Below are 23,947 nucleotides of genomic sequence, written 5' to 3'. Positions count from 1 at the left end.
AGCGTTCAAATTTTGAAAATGGTCATAGAAAACTGCAATAGCGTTGAAATTAAAATGTTGAAATCAAATGTACATACAACACCAACAGTATAAATCATTTTGGTATCGGTCATGGCAAAGGCAAACGATTTGTGGGGGAAAGATCCACACTACAGTATTTTCTGCAAACCTGACAGTTTACACCAATTCTTCTTCAAAACGCAAACCAATCAACAAAAAAACCTGGAAAACGGTCATCAGTCTGCAAAAAGTAATAATAAAACACCGAAATGTCAAATGTATATTCAATCCTGTTTCCGAGAATTCCAAAATCGTTTCGTTTGGCCACTTGAATGCATCATGTTACAACTTATCAGCAGAGATACAATTGATAGGTATGCAGGTAGATGTATAACAGAACGAGTTATCTGCACATATTGTTAAGAGATAGTAAAGAATTAGACCTTAAAATATTGAAATTTTGGTACAAGTTTTATGATAATGTGAATTGACTGAATAATGAACTCTGCCCACGCTTCCCCTTTGATTTCAGGGTGAAAAAATGTTTGGCTGAATAATGAATCATACCGCACTAATCCGTGGTACATTGCGGCCACTTAGTGCTGAGAAAGCACATTCAAGATCGAAATTTTGTCCAAGATTAATATAAACTCTGATATAAACAGCTATGAAATAATGAAATTTGCACGCATTTCAGTTGTCATTGTTTGATTTCAGAGTGAAAAACTGGTTGCTCAAATAATATAACGAATTTAGCGTATTCATACGACATAGCACAGAATAAATTTACTGTAACCTTTCATATTGTCCCACCCACACCCCGGCCCACTCGGCCACTCATCGATCAAACCAGTAGCACACAATCCAAATACATTGCCGACAGAGGGCGCCACACTCTGACATCGAACAATCCTCTGGATTTTACTTGCGGTTCTATACACGGCGAAGGTCCTGTAAAGCATCAGAAAGATTTGCTTGCACGGGCCTTCGCTGTGTTTAGAACTATAAGCGACTGTGATATCAATCCTAACTGAAGAGCCATAATCTTCTAGGGGGTAAGCCATTTGATATCGGAGGGGGGGGGGGCTTGGAAGAATTTTGAAAAAAAAGAATTGAAAGAGGCTCCCTCTGACAAAAAAAATCTGGCCAAGGATGGCAGAGAAAATAAACAAAGCTTGTAAGCAGACATTAATCAAAAATAAGCACCGACATGTACTTTCAGCCATTGCTTTCGTTTTTGGTGGTCTCTTCGGGCGCTTCATTTTGTAACATCTTTCATTTTTCGGCACTCCATTTTCATAACATCTTTCATTTCGGTTCTCTCCATATTCAGAATATCTTTCATTTTCGGCCCACCCTTTGGTCAAAACATTTTCATAACATCTGATTTCATTTCATGAATACCAAATTGTGATTATAACTTTAACTCATATCTTGCTGTTGTTTAACAAGTATCCTTTTTTAATTTCACACACCAGGTAAATTATATTTCTGCTGCTGTTTCTCATCCTTGCTACTGAAAACACCTAGAATACTCAATTTAGCTTATCCATCTTGTCTACTCTTGATATCTGATGTAAATTTTAGTCGTTGTCAACAAAAGTAAATACGAGTGGGGCTCCCGCACCCATCGCCAAAATTAGATGTTTCTAGACCTTCATTTTTAAATTTCCAACAACTTTTAGCACAACATTTGTGATGCAAGCTGAAAAGGCTCAAGAATTTGCCTACTAAAACGTTTTAATATGCTTATTAATGATTTATTTGTTCAAATCAAGTTGCAGTGTATACCCGTTAATATCCAAATAGGAGCTGCATTCCAAAATTAACAGGTATACCGTGAATTTGAACTTGTACATCACATTAACTTTTGAAACATTAGAAAACCCAAGAACTTATGTTGGCTATACATTTGCAGAATCTGCATTTTGATTTCTTTGCATCAACATAGAATGCTGAAAATGTTTTGTCTTTAAGTTGATGTGTTCATATAGACATTGTTCATATTGGGATATGTACTTTTCTCTGTTGACAAGGTAATCATCGCAAACGATTCTGTTTCTGATATACTTTTGAATTTTCATGAAAACTCTGAGATTACATCACTTCAAACGGCCACAAAATGATTCCGTTTCAATGTTTAATATGTTTTCTATCAGGAGGAGGACACCCCGTCATAAACCCCCTGAGTAACTGGAGAAATTCCTCATAACACCCTGAGTAACTGGAGAAATTCCTCATAACCCCCTGAGTAACTGGAGAAATTCTGTCATTTCAGATAAGATAATTCCACTCCCCAGATGCATAGGGTATTCTTCCAAATCATTAATGGGTTTGCACCATATGCTTTAAGCCTTCTACCTAGAAAAAACTTAATGACTTGCAGTGGTAGTGATTATTTCACAGATTGAGCCACGATGACTTTTTTCGATTTATAATTTTTCAGTAGTGTGGTTTGCTTCTTTACTATTTAATTCAATGTCAACATGTGCTGCTGCACATTTCTTCACTATTCTCACTTCATGTAAAGAATTACATTTTTAATAGAAAGAAGAGGAAATATTGACTTTGAGCGCAAATATGCAAGTGGAATTCCTCTGGGAGAATTTGCACAGTTAAAAAATGAGTGAGGTAGGGAGAAAAAAACAGTGCTTGCCAATTAATCTTCAAAGCCCCCTGCTTTTCAAATGGTCTGCCCCTAATTCTGTTAAACGACGTTCTAGTCGACCGGGTACTTGCAGCTAGGCCAGCCACTAAGTGCTGCGTACTTCAGAGTAAAACTTAAACGACTGGGACTGGTCTGCTTAAACAGACAAACAACAACAACAACAACAACAACAACAACAACAACAAAGAATTAACAAACGAACAAAAATCAAAATTAAAACAACAATATATTGAAAAATATTTTGTAATATAACCGAGCACTGCAAGTTTGGACACTCACATAGATGTTGCGTTGTATCGTGTGATGCTATACATTTTGCAAATTAGTACCTTTTCAAAATCGCGAAATACCTTGCACTAAATTTTTCTTTAGTTTTTTGTTCAATATTGATCACTATTGTATTTTTTGGAGATTTAATCATCCGTGTTTATCTTTAACTGCAAATGAAATACGTAAGCGAAGCTTGTGGCTGACTTTGCCCATAGTATATGGATATTGCCAATTGTGTCATAAAATTACAAATACAAAATTAATTTTTAATTTTAAAATATAAAATTACAAATACAAAGAAGAGTTTCTTATCCTACAACCAGAGCAAGATCAGAAATTTTTCAAATGACATACAAATGTCAGTTTGAACTACAATGGGACAGTAGATGTCTGTTTTGATAATACTTTCACTTATTTTATTTTAGAAAACAAGTATATTTAATTATTATTCCTCTCCCTCAAGTGTGTTTACAATACAAAGTATACTCCCTGCCATCCTGTCATTGTTGACAAATAAATTCCAGTCTGGACTGGAGTTCAGTTGTCATTGTTGACAAATAAATTCCAGTCTGGACTGGAGTTCAGTTGTCAACAATAACACTGTACATGACACACAGGCAGGATGTATTTACAGGTTGAACACAAGGCATTATAACATCATTGATATTACAGATCTAGAACATACAGATGTGTACATCAAAAGTTAAATATTGATGAAATGCACTTCTTAAAATGAAGTTTTAGAAGAATTAATATTGTAATCTTGCATCAATGACATTGACTACAGCGGTGAATAATGACAATCATGATTTACACAGGAAAAGTACCCATAACAAAATTAAAAATACCTGAGTTTATTCAGCCTCAACAACTCTATCATCATTGATCTATGGCTGCACTCTGTGCCTCTAACTCTCAGTGCATCATGGAAGAAGTACATAGGTTTTCATCGTGTCTTTCCAGCTATTTTCGTTTGTTCCATGGATAGTCACTGCTTGTTACATACATTAAAGTGATGTTGGTTGACAAAATATGCTTTTCATGATGGTATATAACTCTTCTTTATTGTATTAACACACTGCATTGTGACTATGTTTTATTTTTCTGTTATGTTCAACATACAATAACTGTCCATAGCAGAAAATATTGAAAACTATCAATACTATACAGAAAATTTCACACATAATACTGTACAATGTACATCCAATATTTTATATACAGAAAATTGATTGCATTACAAGTTGTAAAAATATAAATCAATAACAACAACAATAACAATAGAAGTAATAATAGAAATAATTATGAATACTACATAACTTACGGCATATTCAATACCAGACAATCTGTATTTAAATGAAAACCTTCTACTGTTCCATATTTACATGGCATTAATAGAATGCTAAGAGGTGTAACGTATGAGATGATAGTGATACGCTGAATTAACGGATGGATAAACTTGATGATACCAATTGTCTGGCTTTTCCTGCTTTGATACTATTGACTGTAATCCAGTACATCCAGAGCTGTTTTGCTCAATGAATGCCCTTAGTGTCATTGAATCCAGTGTAACCTGATTTGTTTCTATTTCTTTGCTGACAGGTATTAGTAGACTGTTCATAGCAGTCAATACATCGTCATCATCCATGGTTTCAATCTTCAAGTGTTTCAGAACCTTGTTTTCCCTCAGAGCTGCTGCTATGCTCTGCCACCTCTCATCAATACCATGAAAGTTGTAGTTGTCATAAATTGTCATTGACTTGGCATACTTGTTCTGTTTTATAACACTGAAAACTGATTCATATGTTTCATTGCTGATCGCCATACCTATATCATTCAGTGTCATGTTAGCTGACAAAGCATTGCACAATTCATGATGAGTAAACAGTAAGTGCAGTGATTTCAAGCTGGGGCTTATTCTCATCAACGCTGATTTAATGTTCAGAATTAAATCTGATCTGTCATTATGATGTATACATACTTTGAATGACTCTGTAGTATCACAGTTTTTAAGGAAGGTGGATACAGCATTGACTGATGCAGCTTTCAAAGACCAGCTATGATCCATGTAAACAATTTCTTGGGTGCCATTTTGTGCCATTGATTGAAGTATATCTTCGGATTGGTTTGCTTGAAATTTGAAACATTTTACTGATGTGTTTTCTTTGATTCTTTCAATTATATTGTTTAACCAAGAGTTACTTCCTCCGTTTCCTTCATCAACATTTAATGATAAAGAAATATTTTCTCCCCTGAAATTCGTTATTATACCAGCCAAATTATCAGTATCTGTCCGGGTCCACTTTGTTGTTGAATGAATGATGAGTGATTTCATATGAATTGGATTTCCGTTTAGTATCTCTAGACAGCTATTGATCTTTTTTATTTGAGATCCTAGTACACATAGAGTGTCAAGAGGCATACTGGTTTTACTGATGAGTTGCAACAAGCGCAGGAAATTTTGAAAGCTGCAGTGTTTTTCATCTAACTTGATGTGAGTTTGATATTTTAAATCCGAAATGAAGAGGTTACGTCTACAAATTAACACAGGCTCTCCATGTGTGTAAACTAAAGATTCATGGCGTAATACATCAAAGCTGGTAATTAAGGCTTTAGAATATTTTGATTCGAACAAGAATTTTATACAATCAGGATAAAACTTTTTAAAAGGTGTGAATGCTTTTCTCATGTTCTCGCAATTAGTGTCCAACGACTGCAGCTTTTCATGCATTTTCTTCAGGTTGGCATTTAATTCTGTAAAAAACAAACTTCCTGTCTCTTCGGTGACATTACCAGCAATAAATCTTAGTATTTGGAAACTTTTTTGGGGTACTTTAATAAACTCCTGCAGAATCTTGGTGTTTTTTGATATCAGTTGAGATGAAACATGCAATGCTGTGAAGTATTCAAGCCATGTCTTGTGATAGAAAAAGTATATTTCCTTGAATTTTCGTAAAGCATGTCCAAGGTCTTTCACTAATAATCCAAAGTTGAGAGATACTTCAGAGGAGATATCTGACTTATCAAACGTTGTTTTTTTATTTCTGTAAGCTGAATAGGAATCAGACGCGAGGGCATCTATTTCACTAATAATGCTCTTAGGTAACTCACTGTCTATGAGCTCTATCTTATTCTTAGCACAATATCTCTTTAGGATACATTCGAGTATCTCAGAGTACAGTTCGGTTAGTGTCTCTGGGAAAGAGTAACCCTGAAACTTGTGATATTCCCAAAGAATACATAGAAATGAGACATGTAATGGATTCTCTAGAAGATCTGTAATAAAATCTGACCCGTCCTTCTGTTTTTTAATTTGTTGGATCAATAAATTGCCTCTATTGCTATCATCCTTGAAATACTTTAAAATGTATTCATTTGTGCGTTTTGATGTGAAACCCTTCACCAGTAAAAACACATCACATGCATTCAAGTATTTGTCACAAAGATGAGGTCTTGTGGTGGTAACTACTGTACACCAGTTATAAAGGTCACCTGAAATGAGTCGTGGAATTTCAGTACATGTCAAATGACCCTCATCTACTTCATCCAGCCCATCACACAAAAAGATGACAGCTGTTTCGTATTTTAAAAGTAGACCTGAAAGCTCTTCTGGTGACAAATCAAAGTTATCTGGTATGAGCTGATTGCGTATTTCGGCGATCATATCATATTCTACTACATGTCTCATTTCCAGAAAGAAAAGCAGGGTGTACTGCGGTAACTCACCACAAGACCAATCGTAAGCTAACTTTCTACAGAGAGTTGACTTTCCCATAGCTGGTGCGCCCTCTATCCTTATACGCCGGTCATCAGACGACTTAAACATGTCGTGAAGATTTTCTAGTGCTTCACCCATTTTATGAGTCACTCCCTTTACTTTTTTCACTTCCAGTGTTGTGTATACTTCATGAAGATTGAGATGAATCTCATCATTCCATGGAATTGGTAGGAGTTTAGAGTAGTGACGTTTGTACTTGTCCTTTAGTAGTTTAGCCAGTGCTGATACTACAGACAGAACACCCAGTAAAAATAATGTTTGAAGGTCAACCATTAATTATCATTGTGTTTCGGCATACTATCAAATACCATATAGACAAATAAATAATGAGTGAATGAATTGCATAACCAAGACTTTGAGTGCCACAGCGGTAAACTGTCAAATGTACAAAACAGAGATGGGATTTCGACTTTTTAGCAATCGTTGTATTGTGTACTATCTATGGTATGACATGACTATCAAATGACTCTTCATGCTAAAACATGGTAGGATTTGTCTTACGAGCGATTGATGTCTTGTTTACAGTATGACACAGTACACAATAAATGTAACCAAACCACCGTGAGTGACTTCTCCTTAAAGGCGGTATAAAGAGGGCCATAGTAACATAGATAACAATTCTACACTTGGTCTCTCACATTTTACACGGGTCCACTTGTCACCGTCCAACATGTTTATGTTTGAGTGTTCAGCACGACTGGAACTTGTTTGGGATAATTGGATGGTGAAGTAATGTCTGTTTAATCTGCAAATATAAGCTCATCTGCTTTTTCTTTTACATTATACGCTTGTTTTTTATGAGTAATTTGTAACATTGCAACAATCAGCTATTAGGCACCTAACACTTTTGAGAAATCTGAAAAATATGAAATCCAATTATCCCAAATTAGTTCCAATCGTGTTGTTCGTAGATGCTCCTTTTAGTGAGTCTATTTATTTTAGTTGATATAACGGTGTATCTTGACATGTTTGAGATTGTTAATAAGATATCCACCAATCCACATATCCAGTATTATCCACAGCGTATGATATACGAAATTAATGGATTGATTACATCAGAGTAAGTAATTTATTGTTACTTTTAATATTTTAACTGTCACTGTAACTTGTTCTTAATACTTGTCAGTAATGATAGTTCCTTTTTATCAAATTTTATGCGGATGTAATATTTATCAGTGGTCATCTTTTTTATCTTTTTCACTAAAAAAAACAGAAGGTCACAGTGCATGAGATCAGACGTACACCTTGTACTGTACTGATAACTCTGAATCTATAGTTTGGCCAGTGCATATTGTGTGGCATCAAATTCTTGTTCCACAAGTATGTATTCAAATGAAGCTAAGGTACAATGACAATTCTAGCTATATTATCTGTTATTGAAGCAAGGTCAATCCTGACCAAGCGCACTATATTTAACAAGACACACAAATCCCTAGTTCTCTCCTTTAATAAATAAATGGTCCAAACCAAAGCGTCACTGAAGTCGGGACGATGATCAACCCACTAGATTTGAGTAGTTATAAAATACATGTGGTATTATTTCTCTTTGCAAATTCAATTTTAACGTAATGCGAAATTGAAAATTAATGATCGAAAACGTTTTGAGCATCTACGTGCACGTTCCATGAATCCAGGTCGAATAAGTCGATAATCAAAACGTTCATTATAACGTGAAATGCAAGAGCTGTACCGTGACATTTTGCACTTTGAACATTCTTAAATTAACCCTAAGAAGTTTCTTTCTGAACTATTTATACAAATCTTTATGACAACCCACACCCTGCGATTGGTTTGCCGATCAGCTTTACTACAGCGTGATCTCACCTCTTTTAGAGTGATAGAGCTCCCTGAAGTTTATCCTTTATATATATATATATATATATATATATATATATATATATATATATATCCTGTTGTTCGTAGATGCTCCTTTTTAGTGAGTCTATTTACTTTAATTGATATAAGGGTGTATCTTGACATGTTTGAGATTGTTAATAAGATATCCACCAATCCACATATCCAGTATTATCACAGAATATGATGTACGAAATTAATGGATTGATTACATCAGAGTAAGTAATTTATTGTTACTTTTAATATTTTAATGGTCACTGTAACTTGTTCTTAATACTTGTCAGTAATGATAGTTCCTTTTTATCAAATCGTATGCAAGTATGCAAATATGTAAGTATGTAAGTTCAGAGGTTGCCATAAAGCCATTATGGTGATAACCGGGAGGGCACATTGTATACATTTTGTGTATATATATATATATATATATATATATATATATATATATATATATATATATACAAATCTATATAAGAAATGAAGTGTTGGCCAGACTGTGAGGACTCAGTTTTATATCTAACATTTGAAGTCACGACCATTAGGTACGTGGGAATTCAGTTTGTATGTCATTTCTCTGGCAATAAAATGACCTATTTTTCCAACCTTGAGTACTAGGTACCACCGAAAACCAACAACAACTTAACCTTCTCCAAATATAAATTATGCAACTATTTTTCATCAGCCCTTGAGGTAGCCAACTCTGTAGAGGCGGTTACTGAATGTCTGAGTGTGTGAATTCGATATGCATTATCTTACCATCTGTTGTTTGTTGTGACAAATGGCTGCGACTTTCAAAATTGGTTGGAATCATGCTTGGAGGATTACATTGCCCAGCTTCAGTTACCCCTGGATTTGGTGAAATTTCTGTAACTGTAACAAAATATTTTAACTGTAAAGTGTCATTTGATACATGATGATTGAATATAGAAATGAATTTAATAAATGCCTCCAACCGTAGCTCATGCGAAGAACTGTCTCTTGTAAAGCACACCGACGACCATCGAGGGAAACATGTAAACATTATGTAAAAGGATGCAATATTCGATATCTGATCGATATTCGAGCTGAATTAGGATACGCAGTTTCAATAATTTCTATTTTTCATGTTGCAACATTTTCTTGTTGGAATAATGACGGAGTGATTTTCGGCCAACAAGGAAAGGCAGCACAAACTGTCTTTACGAAGCTGAAGGACTGTTTAAAGAAAACACGATAAAAAAGTTTTATAGCAATGACTAAAATTTTTAAGGTCTATTATTACTGCACTTCAATCGCCTGGGTTTCAGGTCACCGAGGAGGGCGCACTATATATAACATGCAGTACTGCATATTTAAACTAAAACAAATCAATATAAAACTCTGTGCCATCGCATATTTTTAAGATACCTGAGATTAGAAACAAACTGTTTTGGCCTAAGTTTGCAATGCTTCTTTGTTTTCTCTGTATGGTAAGTGTATTAAAGAGCTAATAGCTGTAAACTGATTTTTTCAATATGTGTTTGTCTATTGCAAGTTCTTGTTACCGGTAAAACCAAAAGGTATTTTGAAATTCCGGCTATTTAGGTTGTCGACACAGCGCCTATTTTGGTGAAATACTGTTTATCGCGTCAACAGTGCAGTCTTCACATGTACGCGCTGTAATGACAAGAGCATCTGCATATTAACATATTTCAGGAGATAGAATAAGAAACTGTAATTGGCATTCAAATCAAATATAGTGGTAAACACATCAAAACTTTCATTTACAAATAAAAAAAGTTGATATCTGCAAGATATTTATCAAACTGAAATAAAAATTAGTACAAATGCATTACACGAACGGTTACAAAAATTGTGTGTTATCAACATTACGTACACACTGAGTTAAATTACCTTGATCCCCTAAGGTTTGAAATACTGTCCTACCAGAGCATTTCTCATGGGACATAAACAAACTTTCCTGAATAATTCTCACTTGATGCAATTGGTACGCGTCTGTAATGTAGATTTATACGTTTTCCTTCAGCCTATCTATTCAAATATTTTAGATACATATTAAGGAAATAGTTTATTTTTCATCCAAACCATTTCCTTCGCTCAGCTTGAAACATAAAGAGTACAGAAAATGGAATCTATGCACGATATAATTATTTAATTCATAGTCCTTTACAGAGCATTGGTGTTGGATCCGATGTAAATGGTTTGGATAAGATTCTGATTCTGATTTGCTTACAAGTAATCGATGGATGAAGGTGCTGCAATGGTTCCTTGATGTCGTTATACCGGTAATCATTAATTGCCAAATGTCAAAGGAAAGACAATTAAAATTCCGCAGTGAATGTATATGTGCTACTTTCTTGGCACCAAAAAGTTCAGCGACAAGCGTTCCGATATGTAGATCATCTGAATGCGAGATTTCTACTTGAGGATGTGTCTGAGGATAGCTTCAAGATCGAGATTATACTTATCTGGCGTGTTTTACTTATTCATGAAACAGCTCAGAAACATTTCGCACCTGAATCCGAATTTACAGGTCTAAAAACATTTGTTATCGTGATTAAATTTGAGAGAACCGTGCAAAACACAAGCATCTTCTTGTTCATATAATTGCCGCTGCATGCAAGACTTTCTGTATTGTTTATTCGTTTTCTTATTACTGACCATATTTTATGAACTGAAATATTAATAACATACAAATAAACAGTAATTTTGCATAACCCAATCCTTCCGTATATGATCCCTGATAAGAATTTTTGTTATCGCCGAAGCAAGGGATTGTCCATTCAGTTTGTCGCCATATCTTTCTCTGTTCATTAATAAGGTAAACAATGATGACATTAATCAAACTATTCATAGTCCAATTACCTTGATCTGTTGAAGATTTGAAATGTTTCTCGATTAGTGCATTCCGACCAATTTTACACAACATGTCCTCCACCAGTCCTGTGTTTGATTCACTAATGAGATTTTTATCACGCAACGCAAAGAATAAGTGGCAGGGATGACTCAGTGAATCAAGTTTTCGTCGAGTAAATTTGTCGTTGCAGAGATGTTTCAACTCCCCAAGCTCAGCTGTAGAAAAATAAATAAACAGAAACGTTCAGTACCAAATAAAAGCACTATTGACACCGGTGATCTTAATGTGATCAGGTAGGTAAACATTCAATAATGCCGTTACAATAACTTTTCTGTGATACAACCATTTTTTGACGAAAATCATTTTTACAAATTGTGTGATTCCAGCGATGCTGACCAAACAACAGCCCCATTCTATACGTACTTCTAGGGACCGTAGTTAGTGTTGTCATTTTTTATTTTAATCTGACTAGTTTCCGTTGTTTGACTTTGCTGTGTAGGCACGTTTCAAGTCAATAAGCTCTTCCGTTCTAAAGTAGAGAAATAGAGAAGTTCTTTTTACGGTGAGAAGCCACTTGCTCTCGGCAAATAAGAACAGACAGTGCTATCCAAAAAAGTACTCAGTCAATAGTTACATAACGATATATTTTCAAGATACAGTTTCCGGTGGGCTCGCTCAAGGAGGCAATATCGATCACAGCGTCACCCTGCTAAATATAGCATCGTTACAGAAATTGCAACGGCCAATGCAAGAAATAGTAGATAATACATAGAGATTTATCAGCAGAAATCAAGTAAATTTATAATTTTACAGTACATAATATGGCCCATTGTTTGCTATTATCAGTATCTAGTGATGATTATGTGACCTTAACATTGCCCTTGCTATTTACAAGAACTCGAGTGCTTTTATTTTTAATAAAAAAAAATAAATTGTTTTGTATGCAGAATTCAAATTAAGCTGCAAAATGGTTGACTTGGTTTACTAAGGCGTTCTTCTCAGTTTAATAACGTTTTTCAGGTAAAATTTCAGTAAATTCAGTTTCAACTCCGTATAGCTTGACCAGCCAATGATTCAGTAAGGAGACAATTAATTTGTCAAAGTATGACCACTATGTAAATCAACTTACCATCTGTAATTTCTTGTGCTAAGCCACAAAGTTTTTGAGTGAATGAATCACTCCGACTTTCATTGGTTGATATTGGTTCAAAGGTGTTCCCTGAAGCATCGATATCACTTTCGGTCTGATCGGATGAAACCTCTGTCACAAAAAATTAAGAAAACGCAAGTCACCATGAGTAAACGGTGTAATCTAATGTCTCTTCTGTCAGGTATCTTGTTGTAAATCTTGACCAGTCATTTTCTTGGAAGCCTCACATAACAGAGTTATAAGAATTATTACTCCAAAAATTGGCATTATTTCAAAAATCAGGTGTTTCGTGCCAAGGTCTGTGCTTATCAATATTTACAATGCTTTTATTTTACCCCACCTTACTTATTGTTTAGAAATCTGGGGGAAACTCTGATATACGTTACCTTGAGCCCATTTTTCGTCTCCAAAAGAAAACAGTTCGTTTGATTACTTCAGAGTTTTGTGCTCATTCTGAGCCATTATTTCACAAGTTAAATATATTATGAACATTTTTAAGTTAACCAAATATTACTCATGTGTGTTTGTATTTGATCTAAAGCATAATAATTTCCCCATGACGTGGAATATTTTTTTATTTTCCACTAAACGGTTACTCAACACTTGCCGCTCACGATGGTAATCTTCGAGTCCCACCCACAAAACTTCGAATTACTCAACACAATCTGAAGTATGCAGTTGTCAAACTCTTGAATTCTCTACCTTCGTCACTGAAGCAGTTGCATTCTAGACACTCTTTCAAATCAGGATTTGAAGTCTTATTTGTTAACTCCATAGCGTTCTGTTTTGCTTATTATTATTAACTAACAAGTTTTCTCTGTCCCGTTGCGGTTGTCATCCTTGATTTTCCTTTGTACATATTCCATAAATTCTGAGGCCATGGACTAGATAAGTCCTAGCGGACTATTTCCACCGGTCTTCACCAGCAACACTTAAAGAAATGTAATTTTATCGTTGTTACAATGTTTATATACTTGTTTTTGTTCAAAATTAACGATAAGCAATTGTGAGTTTTGCTTTTTTCTGCTGATTTGATAAAGGATTATTAAGATAAGATTTCATTGTGGAATAAAATCGTAAATACTCTAAAAGAATCAACAATACCTGACCGCATGCAATTGCCTTTACCAAAATGAAACAAAGCAAGCGCGGTCTTGAACACACTATGTGGATGGTTGGATTGAAGGTATATGGATGTCATTTGGAGAAGGTCTAAGAATGCTACAGAGAGACTTTAAAAATAATGACTGAAGTCAAAGAGGTCATGACCTTCAACCAGCTGTTTAATTGACATAGTTGACCAAGACAAATAAGACAGAAGTGAATAAAGTGGAAACTTTTTTTTCAAAATGTTCAGATATTAGTACACTGACTTTCGACGGACGATTGTCTACACCTTTTACTTCAATGTTAATCAGAAGGTTCGAAGTTTTACATAATCTACTATGTCTTGGGTTACAAAATATGATTTGGTATCAAATATGAAAACTTCAGGCCAAATTTCATACAGTAAAAGAGCAACGAGATAAGAGAAGAGTTTTTGACCAAAAATGATAAAAATCGTCCCCAAACTACATAATATGTAACTTTCATCACAATTTGACCAAATCTTACTAAGATCAACCATCGGACAAGCTATACTGGGGCTAAAAGGCTTGTGAAAGTTAAAGGACGCCGCCACAACAGACGACGAAGACGGAAGATAACGGTGGATAACCACGTATCCGATAACTGACGCAGTGCAGGCATTTCAGGCAAAAACAATCCGGGGTCACCGTGCAAAATTTGTAACAAGGGAAATGAATTACCCGATATTTACCAACACTTGAAATTCAAAATTAGTACGATCGCTGTTTTAAATTTATACGAAAGAAATACAAATTTTCGATTTTCACCAAGCAACCCTGTGGAAACTTTAAGTCTCAATCAGAAAATGTATTCATTAATGACTTTTCATCTTCGTCGGACTAGGTGGAACATGAGCACTTTTCGTACAATAACATACTTTCAGATCGCGTTATGAATTTTGTAAAAGCAGTGTACGGGTTGATGTTTTCAGGAACTTATACTGTTCCAATTTTTCGTTTCGGAGGATTTTGATGGACAGACAGAAATATGTTAGTATAAACGGCTTATAGTGAAAATACAGTGACTCTAGCATTCTTACATCACTTATAGTGTCCCTAACCCCGTACGACTACCATAGTTGTGACAAATATTGCAAGCTGCAGTTACAAAATATCAAGAGTACTGTGTTTGTGACTATGTACATTTTCATTAATACTATTTCTAATTTGCTACAACAAGACAGATATTCATACATACGATTGAATCGTTTGGAATTCATGATGATGTTTTCTGTATTACTACTGTCTTTGGCAAATTAAAGTTTCAATCGCCGTTACCGCGAAAAACACTCGTATACGATGATGTCAAATGGAGAAAAATACCATGGGATTATATATTTATCACAAGAACTGTCTTCTTATGTTTCTTTTGATGTCTATTAACCAAAATTATGAAATATGATTTTTGTCGTGATTTGCAATTCATTTACCCGGATTATTTTCATTTAATGAATAAGTAGCCCGTCACCCAGGAGATATGCAAATGATTTAAAGGTACATTCATTCACAAATCCGATCAAATTGAAATTTCGATACACCGAATGGTATCTCCACCAATCAGACATATAGATTTGGTCAAGTCATTGTCTCGCAATGTCCTGACGCCAAGGCAAGTCGACCATCGGCGGACATAGCTTTCACCGCGCTGGCGACGGATAGCCATAGTTTTCAGAGTTATTTAGACTACTTACAAATATATTTATGAAGTAAAGGCAATGACGCGATCGAAACGGTAGTCCTCATTCTCAGAGAAGCCATGGCTTTTAAAATATCACAAGGTTACGACCTTGACTTGTGTACCTCATTGCAATGCTTGTCGCCACAAGTGCCACAACGCTCCCGTCACCGGTCTCCATCGGTGTCTACTCGTCAATCCCGGTCTCGGTCGTCATTTTTTTCGTATTACGGACTTTGATGTTTGCAGTGACACATATCTCGCCCGTAGATACATCCTAATTTTCTTCTGTTGTCCGAGTCAACTCCCGACTATACATCTACAGGCTACAGCTCGACAGTTTATTATCTTAACTTATGTTTTCACTGCAGGTTCAAGTTCGTTTCAGATCGAGTATTTGTGGAATTTTTTTGTGATGAAGGAGATTTATCGTTGTTCGACGAATGACTTGATGTTTGTGCCTTCTATGTCGCTTTCCCGGAGATGATACAGTACTTGTTTATTCAGTTGGACTTACGTTTAGGTGTAGCTTTCAGGTTTATCGACAATGTCCACATTGAGCTTTACGGCTTGCTAGCCGCGACGTTACTGAGCCATTGAAACGGTGGGCGACATCCCCCATTTGATTCTTGGGAACAGCTAAAGCCTTAGCAACTCGAAATTTCGTTGGACATGCCATTCTATGTTTCCATGTCTGGATTTATTGTGTCACCTTTTCGTACAAATGTCATTAGAGCACGGCATCCATCACTACAGATCGATCTGTGCACGCGAGTGTCGAGGCGTGCATGTATGAACGGTATTAGTGCAGGAAAACAGTTTGGGTTGATGACGTACAACTTTGGTAATATGGATTTGTATGTTTGCTAGAGGTAGGGGGGCACATGAAATTTGCTTTTCATGCTGTGTATTTCACTACAATGTGAGGTGATAGATTATGAAAAGAGAACTTCAAAAGTTTTTGAATCATCAAAATCGCCCAATCGATGGCCGTTTTACAGACTTTTAAACTTCTTAAAAAACGTAACAATTTCTGCCAAATATTTGGAAAAAATGCTAATTTGCATAAATTAGCATATTTAGACAGTTGTATTTTAAAAACCGAATGGCAGTTTTTCATCTTCATGTAAAAACTTGTTCAATTTTCTCAGTATTTTCACTCGATGGTATTTCATACCAGGAATTTCTATGCATTTTTCAACAATTTTGGCTCAAATTTCCAGAAAACATTAAAAATTCATGATGGGAAATTGAATGCATTATTAAAAATGACAAAGTCAAATAGATTTTCACTAAAATTGAATTTTTGTCTTTCCTAATGGGCCAAATTTGAAAAAGCCCGCGATCATAGGGTTTATTGGGGTTTCTTTCCAATTCTGGCCTCAGATTTTGTCCACAAAGTCAAAATATAGTGTTTCCATGGTAACATGCCCCAAAATTGCACTGTCTCCATGACAACACATAAGGACGTAACTGTTACATTTCAACATTCAAAAAATGATCAAAAGACACATTTAACACCTTAACTTGCATCTTGGCAAATACAAAGAACATTCTTTTTTTGTTTAAGGAGATTATTTTGGTTACTATGGATACCTAAATAAGGCCCATGCAATGGACAGGTATTCCCTGTGCAAAAGCTGCACAGTTTTGCATGTATTCCCTGTGTACAAGTATTTTGTATTTCATTCATTAATACTTAAGTTTACTCAATGCCTTTGTGTTATGTTATTTCACTATTTAAGTTATTCAACCAAACCATACATTGTTTAAAATAAATAAAAATAAAACCATGATTGTTTCATTGCTCTATGCGATGCGTATAGTTTACACTTACAGGTAAGTCACACATACTGTCAGTGTCATTTCTATTGAGTTCAGCCTGCCTGATGTAAAGCACATTTGACGGTATCAACAATGCTTGTTCTCAAGTCCTTTCATGCATGTAGAGTGGCAGCAATGGAACATGGAACATGACAAATTATTTCCTTTTCAGGGTTTTGTTGCTCAGTGCGAAATATTTGTTCCAGTACTTATTATATGTTATATTGATGGTGTCTATATTTTCAACATGAAAGTACCTCAGGTTCCTTTCAGGCACAACTATCACGTTATTGCATATAGACAATTTTAAGTCCGTCTCTGCTATATCCTGTGTTTGTGGCCATACAAAGTTACTTTGTTTGTACATCTTTCCATGTAGTTAATTTCCACAAAATTTCCACACACTTTCAAAACTTGTCCGATGTACCAGTTGTCATCATATGCTACTGCCACCATTTCACCAGCACGTACACACAACGGCCATTCATAGAAATGTGTGTTTTCATCCTTTTCTCAGCTGGTTCTCCTACTCCCTTTTCACTCTCATCTTCACTGAGGTCACTTTCAGCTGTGCTGTCAACTCTCCTTTCATCCTCTGATTCTCCTTCTGATTCTTTTTCTGTATCTTCCTCTGAATCTTCCTCTGAATCTTCTTCTGATTCTTCCTCTGAATCTTCCTCTGAATCTTCCTCGCGCTCTGACTCTCTGTCTGTTTCACTGACATTTTCGCAAGCGGTGGTGACACGCTCATTTTCCTGCCTTTCACAGCTGTCTCTTGCATCCAACACCTGCTTTGCATAGTGGGCTTTTATTCTATCAAGCTTATCATCTATGTCAGCATCAGCATCTTCAGAATTCCCATGAATGTCTGTATGAATGGTTGTCTCAGTAGTAGAATTTCCAGTGGTGTTAACATATGTGATTATTGCTTTCAGATTTGTTTTAAGCTCTTCAACTGAAAATGCTTTTCCATCTTTGGAGAATTTAAAAAGGTCTGCAGACATGAGAGTTACTACTGAGTTTGTTCGCAGATAGGTGATGTGACACCGAAGACCTTTGACTTGATTGGTCTTTGACCCAAGACTAGCAGCAAATTGCTCAACCTGTTCTGGGGAACTGCATGGACCACCATGATCATGAATCACTTCAGCCTTGTTTCATTTTGCTGAACTTTCTTCATTTTCTGGGCTTCAAATTCTTTGGCTCTTTTCTTCAGTGCATCTGCTTTCTTTTCTTTATTTTCTTCAAGCCATATTTTGTACTTCTTCTCCCACTTTTTCCTATCCTTCTTGGCTTTGTTCAGTACACTGTGAAATCTATCAGGGTTTGTATTGGATAGAGTGTACAACCATGCACTGGTATTATTGCAGCGATACATGGTGGTTCCTTCAGCATTCATCATACCTGGTGATGGTTTCACTTGCTTTAGGTAAGCCCAGTAGCCGAAGTCATTCTCTCCGTGTTTATTTGTCATCTCTGTAAACTCCAATTCTGTTCGTGTCTGTTGCATTACAACTTTGGCATATCTACCAAGAACCTGGTCAGCAAAATGTCGCTCAAACACAACTTTTATACCACAGCATATGGTTTCTAAGGCTTGCCTTGTGAGCTTGTCCATCTCAGCATCTAAACTTGCATCGTACAAAGCAGACAAGACATCATCTTTCTTGGATTGGACATAGGTTTCATTTGGCAACTTGAATAGGCATGGTATGTCTTTGTCAAGTAGTGCTGTTGCATCATGGCTCCACTCCTCAAGTTTGGTGTAGAGTGACTGAACCTGAGCAGAAATATCGATGATGTGAACTTGCTTGTTTTCAATAAATGACCAATATGGCTGGGTCACTTGCTTATGTAAAATCCCAAAAGCTCTACATCCGGCTAACAATGGCTTGCTCTGAATATCTGCCAGGACGGACGAAGTAGCTTATTGCCAGCTTTGACATAATTATCATTGAACATGGCGGCAATATGGTTTCGATGGTAATGTACACCGTTTCACATTCAAATAATATATTTAATCGATTTGCACGGAATGCCTTCACCTCACATCGTGTGATATTTTTTATTTCACAATATGTCTTGAAGTCACCAATGCAGCCTGCTTGTTGGTTTCTCCTAGCTACAACAGCATGACAGACAGTGCTGACCAATCTCTAAGTGGTAGAACCACCATGTTTCCATGCATAGTTACCGGCTTTATCCTGAAACTCTCGCAGCTCCTCCACACTAAGTTGACCGTATTTTGTTCTCAATGCCTCTTCAAGTAGTTTCATAACATTATTTCCATATGTAGTGCACCCAATTAGAGCATGAAGGTTGCAAAACATGTGATTCATTGATAGTATGTTGGATTGGGTTTCTTCATCAAGTGTACTCCAATTCTCAATCACTTCTGGCAAAATTTCAGCTCTTTATTGCTCAAGTTTTCTATTAAAACTCTTTTGTGTGGCAGCCTGATCACCCATAGTGTTTTTAATTTTGCACACTAGTCTCTTGGAAAAGTCATTTGTGTTCTCATTTTCGTGGAGGTCTGACAGCTTTTCCATGATGAACTTAAATGCATGTAGCTGTGTATCAGCATCACCAGCATGTACCTCCAGAAGACCTGATGATCTTGTTGTATTCTGACCAACAGTGACTTCAAAGTCAATGACATTGGTCCCATCATGTGATGTACCATCACTGTGTTGACTTCCAAGCTTAATCGATGAAACCAGGTTGGCTCAGCTGGTATAAGTTTACAGAAGTCTCTCCTGGTAGATCAGTGTCCTCTACATCAAATTTATCCAGGGTTTTCAGTATGGCTGCTGTTACTTTGGACATAGTCTTTGCGCTGACTCCTAGACTTGAAAGTGACACATAGCAATGCCTGGCATCATTTCAATATTGACTATTTGCATTGTCTCCATCTCTGAGACAAAGTTCTGTTCCTTCTTGAATTTTTTGTTCTAGGTTCTAGGTTTTCAATTACTCTCTTCAGTGACATCACCTCATCTTGAACTTTCTTCTCTCTTTGTCTGCTTTCCTTTATTTCTGACACACTCTTGTTAACTTTGTTCCTGAAATAATCTCTTGAAGACTTTCGTCTGTCTGCTAACAATTTATACTTATGTACTTGTTCTTGTGCCTCTTTCATTCATTTGTGACATATTTTAACAAATTTTGTAATGTACTAATTTTACAATCTCTTCTATGCTCTCTCCTATCAACATTCCTTGGTGTGTACTTCTCAACTTTAGCATTCAACAATTCTTCCTTTTCATTAAGTGCTTTCTGTTGTCTCAGTAACTTTTGTTTTTCTTTGCTTGCTTGTAATTTCAATTTAGAAATTTCATCTTCTGCTTGCTGGCATTCCTGATATGCCTGCATGAGTGCTCTATCTTTCTGTTTAATTTATTCTTTCAGAACATTTCGACCATGTGTTGCTGTATAGAACTTGGCAAACACACACTTGATGATGACTTTTTGACTGGCAGCTCGTAGATGTAATTTTTCATGTATCCTAGGTTATTGTTGTCAAGGTTTCGTTTAGCTTTGTCTCTTTTTGCTTTTATCTTTTGAAATGATGATCTAAATCTTTGCTTAAGAATGTTTGTAGTCTCACTGTGTAAAATATCAATCCAATTTCTAACCACCTTCCACGGCATGGAATGCTTTGAGCAGAAGATCTCCAGTTCAGCCACAACCATTTCAGTCATGTCTTCCTCCTATTTCACACAACTGTCAACCTTGCCATCAAGAACTTCCCTATAAATTCCATGATTGGAACACTGCTCACCAATTACTGTCATCAAGTTTTCCTTTGTGCCATTTTGATCTGCTCTGTGGTCAGGTTATCATGTGAGAAACTGCATGTTGCATGGGCTATACGCTCACTCAATTTTGGCCAATTCATTTATTTTGATAAGTAGGGTGCAATCATAGGCTATATTTGAAATTAAACAACATACCGGTACTCATCTAGTAGAATCCTCTGGAGATATTGAAAACTTGGAGAGATACAAGTTCCAGGAAGTTCTGATAAATAATCCTCAGATTAAGCACATCTTGAAAAACGTTTTTCTATTTTTCTGTTTTTGTTTGTTTTGTTTGGGGAGATCACCATAGAAATGATTTTAACAAGTCAATAAATCGTTTCATGGAAATATTTTGTATCCGGTATATTCAGTGTTTTTTTGATAAATAGAAATATATGACGTCCCCTGTTTATACTCAAGACACTGCAGGCCTGTGTGTGTTTGACAAGTTTTCAAAAGCGGTTTCTATTTTATTTCCTGAGTTTAAAAGACATGGAGGTTTTACCTCCATGAAAAAACAATGCTTTGTTGATACTCATACAAATGAAGTTTACACAATTTGCTTTCAAACTACTACGTCTGGCTCATTGGCTTATTTTCGCTTATAAAATTAAAAAAGAAGAGAAATTTATAGAATGTTTCTGCCACAAAATAGTTTCCTTTCCTCCTTCAGCGATTTTTTTATGTCCGTTACCAGTCACACAGCGAGAACGCAATGAAAATGAATGTCGGGTTAACTTGTGGTCATGTATACATCTGGTGATTGCCCGTAGTTTAGCAAACGAAAACACTGTCGTTAAATTAAAACTTTGTTACTTTAAATCCTGCTATAGAAGGACAATAAAAAGTGGATGACTACTATGTTTTTTCCCGTAAACCTTACTGAGATCGCCACTCACTGCATTATTGCCAGAGTTCCTGGTATCGGATAGCAAAGTTGGTTTTGTGGTGACATCATTGTCACACTAACGGCAGCTTACTTTGCGTACCCCCACGTATCAACATCCTTTCTTGCCATGTATATTAATATTTGGCATTCAGCGTAATGTTTTAGTGACAGAGATTTCAACACTTTGTTTCCCTTTTCAAATTATCGATGCTAACTCTGTGTCTCGGGCGACGAAACGTAATTTGTTGATCCCATCATCGCGTCTGAGCGGGTCAACTTCTGGTCATGTTTATTCCTTCGTGAACCTCCCTCTATCATGATAAACCATATCCACACCCGGTGACGTTTTCGCCGGTAAGCAAAATTATGCATACTTTATCTCGATGAAAATACACATTAAAGCAATTTATGTTATTTATATGACACATTCCAAGAAATTCTGACCCTTAAAACGGCATGGCATCGCAACTCGCTATCATTTATATTCAATAAAACTTTGACCTTTCCTCCCTACAACGTCTCTCTGTCAACGACGCGACGTTTACTCTCTCCATAGCAACAGTCTCAATCGACGACTCTTTCGAAAAAATGAACACGATCACTTTGACATCCCCAAATTTTAAAGGAAAAGTATTATGTTACTCACCTGAGACTTCGTCCTGATCAGAAGTCACACTCAGAACATTTCGCAATGTCGAGGAACTCAATGGCGTCACAATGACACTGGCGTCTGCAAAACCCGCCATGACAACTGAAACTTAAATTTATGCAAGACGCAAGATCAATGAAAGTATTTTTGATTTCCGGTAGCCACATTCCATCAAAACTATGAGTTCAATGTACCATATAAAGGTGAAATTTCAAATTTTTTGCATTCTGCGCACGTATTAAATGGTATATTCTGAAGAAATTTTAATTATTTCAATTTTAAAGTTGTATTTTGCTATATTTTCGACGAAAATGGGCCGTTTTTCGATACGAAACCACCACCATATAGATCGAATTTTGGACTACAAATAAATGTTGATTTTATGTATTTAGCGTACGGTACGGCCTCCGGCTTCAGTTTCAAAGAGACGGTACAAACGAAATTTACGTCCCATTTTTGCGGCGCATACGCGTCGCGTAGTAAGCGATGAGTTTTAAATTCGGTCACCGCTGCTCATAAAATAGCACAATTAAGAAAAAACACACCAGTCTAAGGTAAAAAGATATTTTTATTTAATCATACATTTTTTTTTCTTATACGTCGCCAACTTCATTTCATTTGATGAACGTAAAAAGTCGGAAATATTGTCAGTGAGGCAAGTCCAAACAGAAACACTCCATACGTGTGACCCCCCTACTAGAGGGCCGGAAGAGTCGCCTAAAGTCAGTCTGTTTGGTCGTAGGCAAGGGAAATGGGTCACATGATAACCAGTAAAAATATGTTGGAACTCCTCCGTTCACATCATTCGTTTGGCTTTAAGGAACACTTTCTCATCGGCCTATTTCGACCGTAAAGGTGTACGTAGATTCCAGAAAGAGACTTCGCACAAAATTGATGTGAACAATTGGAGTGGTCGTGAACCGCAGCAACCATCTTTTTCTAAAATCAAGGAAACTAATCAACCAATAACCTCAATGGGTGTAATGTAACACATTTTTATTGTTGGACATTAACTCAATTGTCATTCATTCATTCCTTCAAATTTTGCCTACCAGCTATAGTTGAGTGATAGTATAATTGAAGATACTCTAAGTTAAACTTGCATTTTCTTACCGACTGTTGCTTGTCGCGGAGAGTTAGGCTGTTCTGTATCGAACGCATTACTCCGACTTTCAAAACTTCCACGTGGATCTGTCTGGGTTGAAGGATTGTGTTGTCTTTGACAACTTTGTCCAGTTTCAATTCCTGCCATCGATGGACTAGATGAGACCCCTGTCAAAGATTCACAATAAAGACATCATCTTGACTTCGTGTGCAATTACAGTACTGCACTTTATTACTTTCCAATCTTATCTCCGTACACTGGACAATATAGACTAATCATTTGTCATTTCAAACGTAACAATTTGCGCTCACACCAACACCTTCGCGAC

General features: G+C 36.2%; 1 protein-coding gene across 3 annotated transcripts; it reads right to left on the bottom strand.

Annotated features, from left to right (window-relative positions):
• Positions 1-1,140: 1,140 nt before the first annotated feature.
• LOC139115235 (baculoviral IAP repeat-containing protein 1b-like) lies at positions 1,141-23,781 on the bottom strand. 3 transcript variants are annotated; one of them, XM_070677208.1, is made up of 6 exons: positions 23,628-23,781; positions 12,530-12,661; positions 11,409-11,615; positions 9,321-9,434; positions 6,662-6,940; positions 1,141-5,689 (listed from the first exon to the last, which is right to left on the bottom strand). In XM_070677208.1, exons 1-6 carry the CDS (start codon positions 23,764-23,766, stop codon positions 4,338-4,340), a joined length of 2,223 nt encoding a protein of 740 aa, XP_070533309.1. In that variant the 5' UTR covers positions 23,767-23,781; the 3' UTR covers positions 1,141-4,337. The 3 variants fall into 3 exon arrangements, with proteins under 3 accessions (XP_070533309.1, XP_070533307.1, XP_070533308.1); XM_070677206.1 differs by having other exon boundaries at positions 1,141-6,940; XM_070677207.1 differs by lacking the exon at positions 11,409-11,615 and having other exon boundaries at positions 1,141-6,940.
• Between the last annotated feature and the right edge of the window lie 166 nt (positions 23,782-23,947).

This window comes from Ptychodera flava, chromosome 17 (assembly GCF_041260155.1).
Source record: "Ptychodera flava strain L36383 chromosome 17, AS_Pfla_20210202, whole genome shotgun sequence".
In the NCBI taxonomy this organism is placed as follows: domain Eukaryota; kingdom Metazoa; phylum Hemichordata; class Enteropneusta; family Ptychoderidae; genus Ptychodera; species Ptychodera flava.
Note: the sequence above shows the minus strand (reverse complement) of the source record. Positions and strands in the feature narration are given on the sequence as shown.

Coding starts and splice junctions, on each gene's coding strand:
- LOC139115235 (XM_070677206.1), bottom strand. CDS start 23,766: ATGGCAGGAATTGAAACTGGACAAAGTTGTCAAAGACAACACAATCCT. Junction 11,616..12,529: donor AGCACAAGAAATTACAGATG/GTAAGTTGATTT, acceptor ATTTTTCTACAG/CTGAGCTTGGGGAGTTGAAA. Junction 9,435..11,408: donor CAAATCTTCAACAGATCAAG/GTAATTGGACTA, acceptor ATTTTGTTACAG/TTACAGAAATTTCACCAAAT.